This window comes from Myxine glutinosa, chromosome 12 (genome assembly GCF_964187855.1).
Source record: "Myxine glutinosa chromosome 12, kmMyxGlut1.1, whole genome shotgun sequence".
Lineage (NCBI taxonomy): Eukaryota > Metazoa > Chordata > Myxini > Myxiniformes > Myxinidae > Myxine > Myxine glutinosa.
The window spans coordinates 69588263-69604683 of record NC_136272.1 but is presented as its reverse complement, the minus strand read 5'-3'; the positions used below and the strand labels follow the sequence as shown (position 1 = coordinate 69604683).

Sequence of the window (16421 nt, the reverse complement as noted above, 5' to 3'; positions counted from 1 at the left end):
GCTCGGTGGAGTGAAGCGAATGTCCGTCCACGTGTTCAGACAAAGCTCGGTTGAGTGAAACCAATGTCCGTCCACGTGTTCAGACAAAGCTCGGTGGAGTGAAGCGAATGTCCGTCCACGTGTTCAGACAAAGCTCGGTGGAGTGAAGCGAATGTCCGTCCACGTGTTCAGACAAAGCTCGGTGGAGTGAAGCGAATGTCCGTCCACGACTCCACGTGTTGTTATTATTCCGCAGGCGCAGATCGAGGGGTGGAGCTACAATGCGATGATGAAGAAGATCTCGAGGCTCCCGATCTCGGCGGCCACGCCCAGCTTAGTGATCGAGGCGCGGTGGTGATTGCCAGGGAAGGGTCGGACTCTGAGCCGCTTCGACATCGAGGAACTACGGTGTAAATGTGTGGGATTGTCGCCATCGGAACGCAACGGATCGTCAAGGTAGTTCGCAGCGCCAGCATGGGTGCGAGTCTGAATTGAAAACAAGACGTTTGGGGCGGTGCGTAAAGTCTTGTCCAAGCTCTACCTGCTCACCTGGCCAATCTCTTCCTACTGACCTGTCCAAGCTCATCCTGCCCCACCTGCCAAACCTCTTCCTGCTCACCTGTCCAACCTCTTCCTGCTCACCTGTCCAACCCCTTCCTGCTCACCTGTCCAACCCCTTCCTGCTCACCTGTCCAACCCCTTCCTGCTCACCTGTCCAACCTCTTCCTGCTCACCTGTCCAACCTCTTCCTGCTCACCTGTCCAACCTCTTCCTGCTCACCTGTCCAACCTCTTCCTGCTCACCTGTCCAACCTCTTCCTGCTCACCTGTCCAACCTCTTCCTACTCACCTGTCCAAGCTCTTGCTGCTCACCTGCCCAAGCTCTTGCTGCTCACCTGCCCAATCTCTTCCTCCTCACCCGTCCAAGCTGTTCTTTCTCACCTGACCAAGCTGTTGTTTCTCACCTGACCAAAGCTGCTCTTTCTCACCTGTCCAAGCTCTTCCTACTCACCTGCCAAATCTATTCCTGCTCACCTGCCCAAGCTCTTTTTGCTCACCTGTCCAAGCTCTTCCTGCTAACCTATCCAGGCTCTTACTGCTCACCTGCTCACAGTGTGAAGTTTCTGCTCACCTATCCCAGCTCTTCATAATCACCTGTCCAAACTCTTCCTGCTCACCTGTCCAAGCTCTTCCTGCTCAATGGTTCAAGCTCTTCCTGCTCACCTATCCAAGCTCTTCCTGCAAACCTGCTCACAGTTGCAAGTTTCTGCTCACCTGTCCAGTGGCAACATTTCCACATTTAGGGATGAATCCTCTATTCTCTTGGATGTTCACCTTCGCAGTGACTCTCTGTTTACATCAAAAACTAGGTTGAAAATTGGAACGGGATGGTGAAGAGCAAAGTTGGTGAGCATCAGTACATAGTTGGGAATGTAATGGAGTAAACAGGTCAACGTGAAGCGCCGGTTCGGAATTCCGATACCAGACATGGTGTCGTACACCTATTGAAATTATAGGCACCGATGCAATTGCAATGCCGGCATGAAATGAACCACCAAAAACTGCAGGAAACCTCGTTCAGTATGGTGTGGAGTTTTAGGAAGAGGACCTGACTTGGACTGACTGAGTGAAAGGTTCCACGACATCTCAAGAACCCAAGAATCATGGAGAGCTCGGAAGAGAAGCAGGACCATGTGCAGCCCAGAAAACCCCCAAGAATTATGGAGAGCTCGGAAGAGAAGCAGGACCATGTGCAGCCCAGAAAATCCCCAAGAATTATGGAGTGCTCGGAAGAGAAGCAGGACCATGTGCAGCCCAGAAAATCAAGACCAGCCGCCATTGACAAAATCCAGGAGCACGAGACAACCAGCCAAGGACAACCGGTATCTGCTGCTTGGAAAGGCGATGCCGTCCCAGGTTTAGAAGATGGTGAGTTGGCTGTGGTGACAAATGGCCTGGATTCTCCTCATGGGAAGGCAATGGTAAACGGACTTGAAACGGATGGTGATCTAGGCAGCTCAAGGATGAACACAAATGCAATGGAGTCCAAAGAAACAATGCAAAGCGTTCAGAGCCAAGCTGTTCGCTTCAGACAGAAACCGCAAAAAGATGTTTGGATTTCTTCAGAACACAGGAGAGCACCGAGGGAGACCTTCGGTTTCGGTCAGACCGAGCTTGGTGGCCGATCGTGCTCTCCGTCCAGTAACATTTCTACAAACCAGAGGTGTTCGCAGCGACCTCATAGCTTTTGTGTTGTCGACATACGAGGTTCACCGGTTGAGGGTTCAGGATCTGTGTACAAGGCAACGACACAACATACTGGGACAGGCTGTAGTGGATGGCATCCACACTCCAGCAAAGGTCTGGCTTCCAGAACCAGACCGGTGAGGCCCATGAGCCTCGTTGTGGAGGGAAGTGGCAAGGTGTGTGACGTGAACTCAATAAAAAATGGCGGACCTGGTGCCGAAGACCGTTGGAACTTTTCCCGGCGACTCCGAGCCTTCAGCCTGTCATTCCAGCGGCGGACTTCATTTTCACAGGGCGACAAAAGAAGTCCAGACAAGTCCAGAGCGCATGTACAAAAACAGAAGGACTCGATACAAAGATGCGCACCACATGATGATTGGATTACCAATGACAATGAGAGTGGTCGACCTCCTCCATCGTCCACATTACAACGTGCACTCCCACGAAGTATCCGCAAGAGCTTCAGCTTCAGGATCCGCAGTGGGCGCAGGTCATCCGAAGTTCTTGAGTCTGCCATTTTGGCTGCTGATGATGCGATTAAGGCGAACGATCACAACGCCGGCTCTTCTACCGGTCATCGAAAGCGATCACCACGATCTCCACGAGGAGGAGCAGACAAGATGGCCGATAATAAGCGGCAAAACTTTCTTCAGCGCCACCTATCTTTGAGGTTTCGAGATCGGTCTAAGTTGTGGGACGCGGACGTATTGGAAAGCACCAAGGTACGCAGGTCAGACCCTGCGTCGGTTCCTCCCGAGGGCCGTTTCCGTAGGCTTTTTAGCCAAATATTCTCCAAGAAAAACAGTGCTGAAGAAATTCCTATTTCGGACGAGCGTACCACTTCACCTTCAAGTACTGGTTCCACAAACCTTCCATCCATCCAAGTGGAGCCTCCCATCATCGACTCTGCCAGTGGAGGTACGATGCTCTTAAATCGATCTTTGTCTGGGAGTTTTCCATTCCTTTGGTGTTTCTGAAATTCTTGTTTCACTGAACTTGTTCCAACTATTCCTGTGATCATTCTCCCTGGATATATAACTGGACAATGACCCAGTGGATTGATATGTGACTGAGTGGGATATCTTAAGTTGTAGTTAAATGCGATATGAAAGGAAAACAAGCATTACGCCTAGGTCCCCCGTCGGTGAAGTGATGTGAGTTGACAAAGTGGAAGACGCAAGGCGGCCATCTTGGATTTTGACGTGGCGACCCAATTTTCAATAGCGTTCTTCCTTATGCCTAGATACACCCACACACCAGATTAGAAGTTGGTACTTCGCTTATTTTTCAAGATATTCCGCTCACAATGTTCAGACATACATGGCGTCAGACATAGATGGCGGCGGCCATCTTGGATTTTGACGTGGGTTGCACCCACACACCAAATTAGAATTCGGTCCTTCGCTTACGCACGCACGCACGCTCGCACGCATGCACACACGTCTGCACGCGCACGCACACACGGATGGAGGGGAAAACCATAGTCCCCCTTTCGGTCCGCGGTGCGACGGGGGACAACAAACACCATGCCTTTGTGAACAAGCATAACCCTCATCAACAACTGTGCCCACCACACATTGACTGGCGGTCACAAAGTGTATCGGTGTGTGCTGGTGTGCCGGTGTGCAAGAAAGCTCAAGTTTGGACGATTTGTTGATCACATCATGAATTGCTTCTGTGACCTTGGGTTCAAATCTGTGCTGTGTCTATTTGTCCATCATCTCCCCATGTCCTTACAATTCATGTGCAAGTACACCGATGTCCCCCAATGTCCATGTGATTAATGTAAATGTACACTGATGTTTCCTAATGTCCAGGTGATTCAGGTCCATGTACACGGAGGTCTCCTAATGTCCATGTGATTCACGTCCATGTACACTGATATCTCCTAATGTCCATGTGATTAATGTAAATGTACAGTGATGTCTCCTAATGTCCATGTGATTAATGTAAATGTACAGTGATGTCTCCTAATGTCCAGATGATTCACGTCCATGTACACTGATGTTTCCTAATGTCCAGATGATTCACGTCCATGTACACTGATGTCTCCTAATGTCCATGTGATTCACGTCCATGTACACTGATATCTCCTAATGTCCATGTGATTAATGTAAATGTACAGTGATGTCTCCTAATGTCCAGATGATTCACGTCCATGTACACTGATGTCCCCAAATGTCCATGTGATTCACGTGCATGTACACTGATGTCCCCTAATGTCCATGTGATTCACGTCCATGTACACTGATGTCCCCTAATGTCCATGTGATTCACGTCCAAGTACACTGATGTCTCCTAATGTCCATGTGATTCACGTGCATGTACACTGATGTCTCCTAATGTCCATGTGATTCACGTGCATGTATGTACACTGATGTCCCCTAATGTCCATGTGATTCACGTGCAAGTACACTGATGCCCCCTAATGTCCATGTGATTCACGTGCATGGACACTGATGTCCCCTAATGTCCATGTGATTCACGTCCAAGTACACTGATGTCTCCTAATGTCCACGTGATTCACGTGCATGTACACTGATGTCTCCTAATGTCCATGTGATTCACGTGCATGTATGTACACTGATGTCCCCTAATGTCAATGTGATTCACGTGCATGTACACTGATGCTCCCTAATGTCCATGTGATTCACGTGCATGGACACTGATGTCCCCTAATGTCCATGTGATTCACGTCCATGTACACTGATGTCTCCTAATGTCCATGTGATTCACGTGCATGTACACTGATGTCTCCTAATGTCCATGTGATTCACGTGCATGTACAGTGATGTCCCCTAATGCCCATGTGATTCACGTGCATGTACAGTGATGTCCCCTAATGTCCATGTGATTCACGTGCATGCACACTGATGTCTCCTAATGTCCATGTGATTCACGTCCATGTACACTGATGTCCCCTAATGTCCATGTGATTCACGTCCATGTACAATGATGTCTCCTAATGTCCATGTGATTCACGTCCAAGTACACTGATGTCCCCTAATGTCCATGTGATTCACGCCCATGTACACTGATGTCTCCTAATGTCCATGTGATTCACGTCCAAGTGCACTGATGTCCCCTAATGTCCATGTGATTCACGTGCATGTACACTGATGTCTCCTAATGTCCATGTGATTCACGTGCATGTACACTGATGTCCCCTAATGCCCATGTGATTCACGTGCATGTACACTGATGTCCCCTAATGCCCATGTGATTCACGTGCATGTACACTGATGTCTCCTAATGTCCATGTGATTCACGTCCAAGTACACTGATGTCCCCTAATGTCCATGTGATTCACGCCCATGTACAGTGATGTCTCCTAATGTCCATGTGATTCACGTCCATGTACACTGATGTCCCCTAATGCCCATGTGATTCACGTGCATGTACACTGATGTCCCCTAATGTCCATGTGATTCACGTCCAAGTACACTGATGTCTCCTAATGTCCATGTGATTCACGTCCAAGTACACTGATGTCTCCTCATGTCCATGTGATTCACGTCCATGTACACTGATGTCTCCTCATGTCCATGTGATTCACGTCCATGTACACTGATGTCTCCTCATGTCCATGTGATTCACGTCCATGTACACTGATGTCTCCTCATGTCCATGTGATTCACGTCCATGTACACTGATGTCCCCTAATGCCCATGTGATTCACGTCCATGTACACTGATGTCTCCTAATGTCCATGTGATGATTCACGTCCATGTACACTGATGTCCCCTAATGCCCCTGTGATTCACGTGCATGTACACTGATGTCCCCTAATGCCCATGTGATTCACGTGCATGTACACTGATGTCCCCTAATGTCCATGTGATTCACGTGCATGTACACTGATGTCTCCTAATGTCCATGTGATTCACGTGCATGTACACTGATGTCTCCTAATGTCCATGTGATGATTCACGTCCATGTACACTGATGTCCCCTAATGCCCATGTGATTCACGTGCATGTACACTGATGTCTCCTAATGCCCATGTGATTCACGTGCATGTACACTGATGCCCCCTAATGTCCATGTGATTCACGTGCATGTACACTGATGCCCCCTAATGTCCATGTGATTCACGTCCAAGTACACTGATGCCCCCTAATGTCCATGTGATTCACGTGCATGTACACTGATGTCCCCTAATGTCCATGTGATTCACGTGCATGTACACTGATGCCCCCTAATGTCCATGTGATTCACGTGCATGTACACTGATGTCCCCTAATGTCCATGTGATTGACGTGCATGTACACTGATGTCCCCTAATGTCCATGTGATTCACGTCCAAGTACACTGATGTCCCCTAATGTCCATGTGATTCACGTGCATGTACATTGATGTCCCCTAATGTCCATGTGATTCACGTGCATGTACACTGATGTCTCCTAATGTCCATGTGATTGACGTGCATGTACACTGATGTCCCCTAATGTCCATGTGATTCACGTGCATGTACACTGATGTCCCCTAATGCCCATGTGATTCACGTCCAAGTACACTGATGTCTCCTAATGTCCATGTGATGATTCACGTCCATGTACACTGATGTCCCCTAATGCCCATGTGATTCACGTCCAAGTACACTGATGTCTCCTAATGTCCATGTGATGATTCACGTCCATGTACACTGATGTCCCCTAATGTCCATGTGATTGACGTGCATGTACACTGATGTCCCCTAATGTCCATGTGATTCACGTGCATGTACACTGATGTCTCCTAATGCCCATGTGATTCACGTCCAAGTACACTGATGTCCCCTAATGTCCATGTGATTCACGTGCATGTACACTGATGTCCCCTAATGTCCATGTGATTCACGTGCATGTACACTGATGTCCCCTAATGTCCATGTGATTCACGTGCATGTACACTGATGTCTCCTAATGTCCATGTGATTGACGTGCATGTACACTGATGTCCCCTAATGTCCATGTGATTGACGTGCATGTACACTGATGTCCCCTAATGTCCATGTGATTCACGTGCATGTACACTGATGTCCCCTAATGTCCATGTGATTCACGTGCATGTACACTGATGTCCCCTAGTGTCCATGTGATTCACGTGCATGTACACTGATGTCCCCTAATGTCCATGTGATTCACGTGCATGTACACTGATGTCCCCTAGTGTCCATGTGATTCGCGTGCATGTACACTGATGTCTCCTAATGTCCATGTGATTCACGTGCATGTACACTGATGTCCCCTAATGTCCATGTGATTCACGTGCATGTACACTGATGTCTCCTAATGCCCATGTGATTCACGTCCAAGTACACTGATGTCCCCTAATGTCCATGTGATTCACGTGCATGTACACTGATGTCTCCTAATGTCCATGTGATTGACGTGCATGTACACTGATGTCTCCTCATGTCCATGTGATTGACGTGCATGTACACTGATGTCCCCTAATGTCCATGTGATTCACGTGCATGTACACTGATGTCCCCTAATGCCCATGTGATTCACGTCCATGTACACTGATGTCCCCTAATGCCCATGTGATTCACGTGCATGTACACTGATGTCCCCTAATGCCCATGTGATTCACGTCCAAGTACACTGATGTCTCCTAATGTCCATGTGATTCACGTCCAAGTACACTGATGTCCCCTAATGTCCATGTGATTCACGTGCATGTACACTGATGTCCCCTAATGTCCATGTGATTCACGTGCATGTACACTGATGCCCCCTAATGTCCATGTGATTCACGTCCAAGTACACTGATGCCCCCTAATGTCCATGTGATTCACGTGCATGTACACTGATGTCCCCTAATGTCCATGTTATTCACGTGCATGTACACTGATGCCCCCTAATGTCCATGTGATTCACGTCCAAGTACACTGATGTTCCCTAATGTCCATGTGATTGACGTGCATGTACACTGATGTCCCCTAATGTCCATGTGATTCACGTCCAAGTACACTGATGTCCCCTAATGTCCATGTGATTCACGTGCATGTACATTGATGTCCCCTAATGTCCATGTGATTCACGTGCATGTACACTGATGTCTCCTAATGTCCATGTGATTGATGTGCATGTACACTGATGTCCCCTAATGTCCATGTGATTCACGTCCAAGTACACTGATGTCCCCTAATGTCCATGTGATTCACGTGCATGTACACTGATGTCCCCTAATGCCCATGTGATTCACGTCCAAGTACACTGATGTCTCCTAATGTCCATGTGATGATTCACGTCCATGTACACTGATGTCCCCTAATGTCCATGTGATTGACGTGCATGTACACTGATGTCTCCTAATGTCCATGTGATTGACGTGCATGTACACTGATGTCTCCTCATGTCCATGTGATTGACGTGCATGTACACTGATGTCCCCTAATGTCCATGTGATTCACGTGCATGTACACTGATGTCCCCTAATGCCCATGTGATTCACGTCCATGTACACTGATGTCCCCTAATGCCCATGTGATTCACGTGCATGTACACTGATGTCCCCTAATGCCCATGTGATTCACGTCCAAGTACACTGATGTCTCCTAATGTCCATGTGATTCACGTCCAAGTACACTGATGTCCCCTAATGTCCATGTGATTCACGTGCATGTACACTGATGTCCCCTAATGTCCATGTGATTCATGTGCATGTACACTGATGCCCCCTAATGTCCATGTGATTCACGTCCAAGTACACTGATGCCCCCTAATGTCCATGTGATTCACGTGCATGTACACTGATGTCCCCTAATGTCCATGTTATTCACGTGCATGTACACTGATGCCCCCTAATGTCCATGTGATTCACGTCCAAGTACACTGATGTCCCCTAATGTCCATGTGATTGACGTGCATGTACACTGATGTCCCCTAATGTCCATGTGATTCACGTCCAAGTACACTGATGTCCCCTAATGTCCATGTGATTCACGTGCATGAACATTGATGTCCCCTAATGTCCATGTGATTCACGTGCATGTACACTGATGTCTCCTAATGTCCATGTGATTGACGTGCATGTACACTGATGTCCCCTAATGTCCATGTGATTCACGTCCAAGTACACTGATGTCCCCTAATGTCCATGTGATTCACGTGCATGTACACTGATGTCCCCTAATGCCCATGTGATTCACGTCCAAGTACACTGATGTCTCCTAATGTCCATGTGATGATTCACGTCCATGTACACTGATCTCCCCTAATGCCCATGTGATTCACGTCCAAGTACACTGATGTCTCCTAATGTCCATGTGATGATTCACGTCCATGTACACTGATGTCCCCTAATGTCCATGTGATTGACGTGCATGTACACTGATGTCCCCTAATGTCCATGTGATTCACGTGCATGTACACTGATGTCTCCTAATGCCCATGTGATTCACGTCCAAGTACACTGATGTTCCCTAATGTCCATGTGATTCACGTGCATGTACACTGATGTCCCCTAATGTCCATGTGATTCACGTGCATGTACACTGATGTCTCCTAATGTCCATGTGATTGACGTGCATGTACACTGATGTCCCCTAATGTCCATGTGATTGACGTGCATGTACACTGATGTCCCCTAATGTCCATGTGATTCACGTGCATGTACACTGATGTCCCCTAATGTCCATGTGATTCACGTGCATGTACACTGATGTCCCCTAGTGTCCATGTGATTCACGTGCATGTACACTGATGTCCCCTAATGTCCATGTGATTCACGTGCATGTACACTGATGTCCCCTAGTGTCCATGTGATTCACGTGCATGTACACTGATGTCCCCTAATGTCCATGTGATTCACGTGCATGTACACTGATGTCCCCTAATGTCCATGTGATTCACGTGCATGTACACTGATGTCCCCTAGTGTCCATGTGATTCACGTGCATGTACACTGATGTCTCCTAATGTCCATGTGATTAACGTGCATGTACACTGATGTCCCCTAATGTCCATGTGATTCACGTGCATGTACACTGATGTCTCCTAATGCCCATGTGATTCACGTCCAAGTACACTGATGTCCCCTAATGTCCATGTGATTCACGTGCATGTACACTGATGTCTCCTAATGTCCATGTGATTGACGTGCATGTACACTGATGTCTCCTCATGTCCATGTGATTGACGTGCATGTACACTGATGTCCCCTAATGTCCATGTGATTCACGTGCATGTACACTGATGTCTCCTCATGTCCATGTGATTGACGTGCATGTACACTGATGTCCCCTAATGTCCATGTGATTGACGTGCATGTACACTGATGTCTCCTCATGTCCATGTGATTGACGTGCATGTACACTGATGTCCCCTAATGTCCATGTGATTGACGTGCATGTACACTGATGTCTCCTCATGTCCATGTGATTCACGTGCATGTACACTGATGTCTCCTCATGTCCATGTGATTGACGTGCATGTACACTGATGTCCCCTAATGTCCATGTGATTCACGTGCATGTACACTGATGCCCCCTAATGCCCATGTGATTCACGTGCATGTACACTGATGTCCCCTAATGTCCATGTGATTCACGTGCATGTACACTGATGTCTCCTAATGTCCATGTGATTGACGTGCATGTACACTGATGTCCCCTAATGCCCATGTGATTCACGTCCAAGTACACTGATGTCCCCTAATGTCCATGTGATTCACGTGCATGTACACTGATGCCCCCTAATGCCCATGTGATTCACGTCCAAGTACACTGATGTCCCCTAATGTCCATGTGATTCACGTGCATGTACACTGATGTCTCCTAATGCCCATGTGATTCACGTGCATGTACGCTGATGTCTCCTAATGCCGATGTGATTCACGTGCATGTACACTGATGTCTCCTAATGCCCATGTGATTCACGTGCATGTACACTGATGTCTCCTAATGCCCATGTGATTCACGTGCATGTACACTGATGTCTCCTAATGCCCATGTGATTGACGTGCATGTACACTGATGTCCCCCTAATGTCCATGTGATTCACGTGCATGTACACTGATGTCTCCTAATGCCCATGTGATTCACGTGCATGTACACTGATGTCTCCTAATGCCCATGTGATTCACGTGCATGTACACTGATGTCTCCTAATGCCCATGTTATTGACGTGCATGTACACTGATGTCCCCTAATGTCCATGTGATTCACGTGCATGTACACTGATGTCTCCTAATGCCCATGTGATTCACGTGCATGTACACTGATGTCTCCTAATGCCCATGTGATTGACGTCCAAGTACACTGATGTCCCCTAATGTCCATGTGATTGACGTCCAAGTACACTGATGTCTCCTAATGCCCATGTGATTGACGTCCATGTACACTGATGTCCCCTAATGCCCATGTGATTCACGTCCAAGTACACTGATGTCCCCTAATGTCCATGTGATTCACGTGCATGTACACTGATGTCTCCTAATGCCCATGTGATTGACGTCCATGTACACTGATGTCCCCTAATGCCCATGTGATTCACGTCCAAGTACACTGATGTCTCCTAATGTCTATGTGATTCACGTGCATGTACACTGATGTCTCCTAATGCCCATGTGATTGACGTCCATGTACACTAATGTCCCCTAATGCCCATGTGATTCACGTCCAAGTACACTGATGTCTCCTAATGTCCATGTGATTCACGTGCATGTACACTGATGTCTCCTAATGCCCATGTGATTGACGTCCATGTACACTGATGTCCCCTAATGCCCATGTGATTGACGTCCAAGTACACTGATGTCCCCTAATGTCCATGTGATTCACGTGCATGTACACTGATGTCTCCTAATGCCCATGTGATTGACGTCCATGTACACTGATGTCCCCTAATGCCCATGTGATTCACGTGCATGTACACTGATGCCCCCTAATGTCCATGTGATTCACGTGCATGTACACTGATGTCTCCTAATGCCCATGTGATTGACGTCCATGTACACTGATGTCCCCGAATGTCCATGTGATTCACGTCCAAGTACACTGATGTCTCCTAATGTCCATGTGATTGACGTCCAAGTACACTGATGTCTCCTAATGTCCATGTGATATACGTCCAAGTACACTGATGTCCCGTAATGTCCATGTGATTCACGTCCTTGTACACTGATGTCCCCTAATGCCCATGTGATTGACGTCCATGTACACTGATGTCCCCTAATGTCCATGTGATTCACGTCCATGTACACTGATGTCCCCTAATGCCCATGTGATTGACGTCCATGTACACTGATGTCTCCTAATGCCCATGTGATTGACGTCCATGTACACTGATGTCCCCGAATGTCCATGTGATTCACGTCCAAGTACACTGATGTCTCCTAATGTCCATGTGATTGACGTCCAAGTACACTGATGTCTCCTAATGTCCATGTGATATACGTCCAAGTACACTGATGTCCCGTAATGTCCATGTGATTCACGTCCATGTACACTGATGTCCCCTAATGCCCATGTGATTGACGTCCATGTACACTGATGTCCCCTAATGTCCATGTGATTCACGTCCATGTACACTGATGTCCCCTAATGCCCATGTGATTGACGTCCATGTACACTGATGTCCCCTAATGTCCATGTAATTCACGTCCAAGTACATTGATGTCTCCTAATGTCCATGTGATTGACGTCCAAGTACACTGATGTCCCCTAATGTCCATGTGATTCACGTCCATGTACACTGATGTCTCCTAATGCCCATGTGATTGACGTCCATGTACACTGATGTCCCCTAATGTCCATGTGATTCACGTCCAAGTACACTGTTGTCCCCTAATGTCCATGTGATTGACGTCCAAGTACACTGATGTCCCCTAATGTCCATGTGATTCACGTGCATGTACACTGATGTCTCCTAATGCCCATGTGATTGACGTCCATGTACACTGATGTCCCCGAATGTCCATGTGATTCACGTCCAAGTACACTGATGTCTCCTAATGTCCATGTGATTGACGTCCAAGTACACTGATGTCTCCTAATGTCCATGTGATTGACGTCCAAGTACACTGATGTCCCGTAATGTCCATGTGATTCACGTCCATGTACACTGATGTCCCCTAATGCCCATGTGATTGACGTCCAAGTACACTGATGTCCCGTAATGTCCATGTGATTCACGTCCATGTACACTGATGTCCCCTAATGCCCATGTGATTGACGTCCATGTACACTGATGTCCCCTAATGTCCATGTGATTCACGTCCATGTACACTGATGTCCCGTAATGTCCATGTGATTCACGTCCATGTACACTGATGTCCCGTAATGTCCATGTGATTCACGTCCATGTACACTGATGTCCCCTAATGCCCATGTGATTGACGTCCATGTACACTGATGTCCCCTAATGTCCATGTGATTCACGTCCATGTACACTGATGTCCCCTAATGCCCATGTGATTGACGTCCATGTACACTGATGTCCCCTAATGTCCATGTAATTCACGTCCAAGTACATTGATGTCTCCTAATGTCCATGTGATTGACGTCCAAGTACACTGATGTCCCCTAATGTCCATGTGATTCACGTCCATGTACACTGATGTCTCCTAATGCCCATGTGATTGACGTCCATGTACACTGATGTCCCCTAATGTCCATGTGATTCACGTCCAAGTACACTGATGTCCCCTAATGTCCATGTGATTGACGTCCAAGTACACTGATGTCCCCTAATGTCCATGTGATTCACGTGCATGTACACTGATGTCTCCTAATGCCCATGTGATTGACGTCCATGTACACTGATGTCCCCGAATGTCCATGTGATTCACGTCCAAGTACACTGATGTCTCCTAATGTCCATGTGATTGACGTCCAAGTACACTGATGTCTCCTAATGTCCATGTGATTGACGTCCAAGTACACTGATGTCCCGTAATGTCCATGTGATTCACGTCCATGTACACTGATGTCCCCTAATGCCCATGTGATTGACGTCCAAGTACACTGATGTCCCGTAATGTCCATGTGATTCACGTCCATGTACACTGATGTCCCCTAATGCCCATGTGATTGACGTCCATGTACACTGATGTCCCCTAATGTCCATGTGATTCACGTCCATGTACACTGATGTCCCGTAATGTCCATGTGATTCACGTCCATGTACACTGATGTCCCCTAATGCCCATGTGATTCACGTCCATGTACACTGATGTCCCCTAATGTCCATGTGATTCACGTCCATGTACACTGATGTCCCCTAATGCCCATGTGATTGACGTGCATGTACACTGATGTCCCCTAATGTCCATGTGATTCACGTCCATGTACACTGATGTCCCCTAATGTCCATGTGATTCACGTCCATGTACACTGATGTCCCCTAATGCCCATGTGATTGACGTCCATGTACACTGATGTCCCCTAATGTCCATGTGATTGACGTCCATGTACACTGATGTCTCCTAATGTCCATGTGATTGACGTCCATGTACACTGATGTCTCCTAATGTCATTGTTCTGCATTTGTACAATGTCTCCCATAAAGTCTGACACCAATGGAAAAAGGAAAGAACACAGAATCCCATCATGGATTGTACCACTTGGTCGGTGTAACTGAAGTATTTGACAAAACAGATATAATCTCAGAATGGGTGTGCGAATACAAAACGCACAATTGCTTCATTAGTTTGCACTTTGTCACGAGCTACCAAGAAAATGGGTGCGAGTACGAACCATTTCCATCTGAGCACGTTTTTATGGAATTTAAGGATAGCTGGAATTGCAAAATGCAATTTTCACTCTTGTTTTCCCAAGATTTACAGGTAATGACGCAATCCACCAAATACTCACATGTATTTGAGATGGTGCGAGTCAGAAGCTCCTGCGTCACTTTACCCATCATGAGTGCTGTGGATCAGTGTGAATGTGATCATTGGCATCACGTCGCATGGCGCATCTCTACTCTTAACGGAAACATTATCAACAACATTACAGGCAAAATTACGGTGGACATTGGTCTTTTGCAGACACACACACACACACACACACACACACACACACACACACACACACACACACACACACACACACACACACACACACACACACACACACACACACACACACACACACACACCGCACCGCACAAATATAAACACCACACACACACACATATACAGCACATACATACACACATACATACATACACACACATACATACATACACACACATAAACACAACACACACACACACACACACACACACACACACACACACACACACACACACACACACACACACACACACACACACACACACACACGCGTACAGTCACATGAAAAAGTAAGTACACCCCATGTAAAGTTTTGACTTTTTCAACATATTTCAACATACAGCTATTTGATCTTCATTTCAACAATATTGACAGATAAAGGTGATATAATATAACAAATATCATGAAACATTTACATTTTGTAGTCCATTGTATAATTTAAATAAACATAAATGCAAATTTCGCATGTGGAAAAAGTAAGTACACCCCTACATTTATCACTACTTCAAATACGTAAAATTAGAATCAGGTGCACCAGCTCAGGTGCAAATGATTAGAACATCGTTAGAGAGAATCTTGGAGGAACCTGTCTTATTTAAACCTCAGACATTTAGTTTGGTTTGCTCTTTGTTGTTGAAGTGTGCGGCGTCACCATGCCTAGATCAAAAGAGCTCTCTGAGGCCTTCAGAAAGAAGGTTATAGATGCCTACGAGTCTGGGAAGGGATTTAAAAAGATCTCCAAACAATTCGAAATCAATCATTCGACTGTCCGGAAGATCATCTACAAGTGGAGAAGATTCCAAACAACTACCAACTTGTTCAGGCCAGGCCGCCCCAGCAAGTTCAGCCCGAGAGCAGACCGCAAGATGCTGAAAGAAGTCTCTACGAACCCCAGAATGTCATCACGGGACCTACAGGTCGCTCTTGCGACTGTTGATGTCAAAGTGCACGAGTCTACCATTAGAAAGAGGCTGCACAAATTTGATCTACATGGGAGGTGTGCCAGGAGGAAACCTTTGCTGTCCAGAAAGAGCATCAGGGCAAGACTAAAGTTTGCCAATGAACACCTCTGCAAAGACCAGCAAAGGTAGAGCTGTTTCAAAGTTTTGTTGAGTCAAAGTCAAAGTGTTGTAGGGTCAAAGGTAGAGCTGTTTGGCCACAGTACCAGAAGACATGTTTGGCGAAAACCAA

General features: G+C 46.9%; 1 protein-coding gene across 1 annotated transcript in view; it reads left to right on the top strand.

Annotated features, from left to right (window-relative positions):
* The first annotated feature begins 312 nt into the window (after positions 1–312).
* The window catches only part of LOC137437505 (arf-GAP with GTPase, ANK repeat and PH domain-containing protein 1), a 111277-nt gene continuing 95168 nt past the window's right edge, over positions 313–16421 (top strand). Inside the window, exon 1 of the mRNA XM_068131882.2 lies at positions 313–3143. Coding sequence (XP_067987983.2) covers positions 1643–3143 — 1501 coding nt within the window. The 5' untranslated portion in view covers positions 313–1642. The remainder of the gene's footprint in view (positions 3144–16421) is intronic.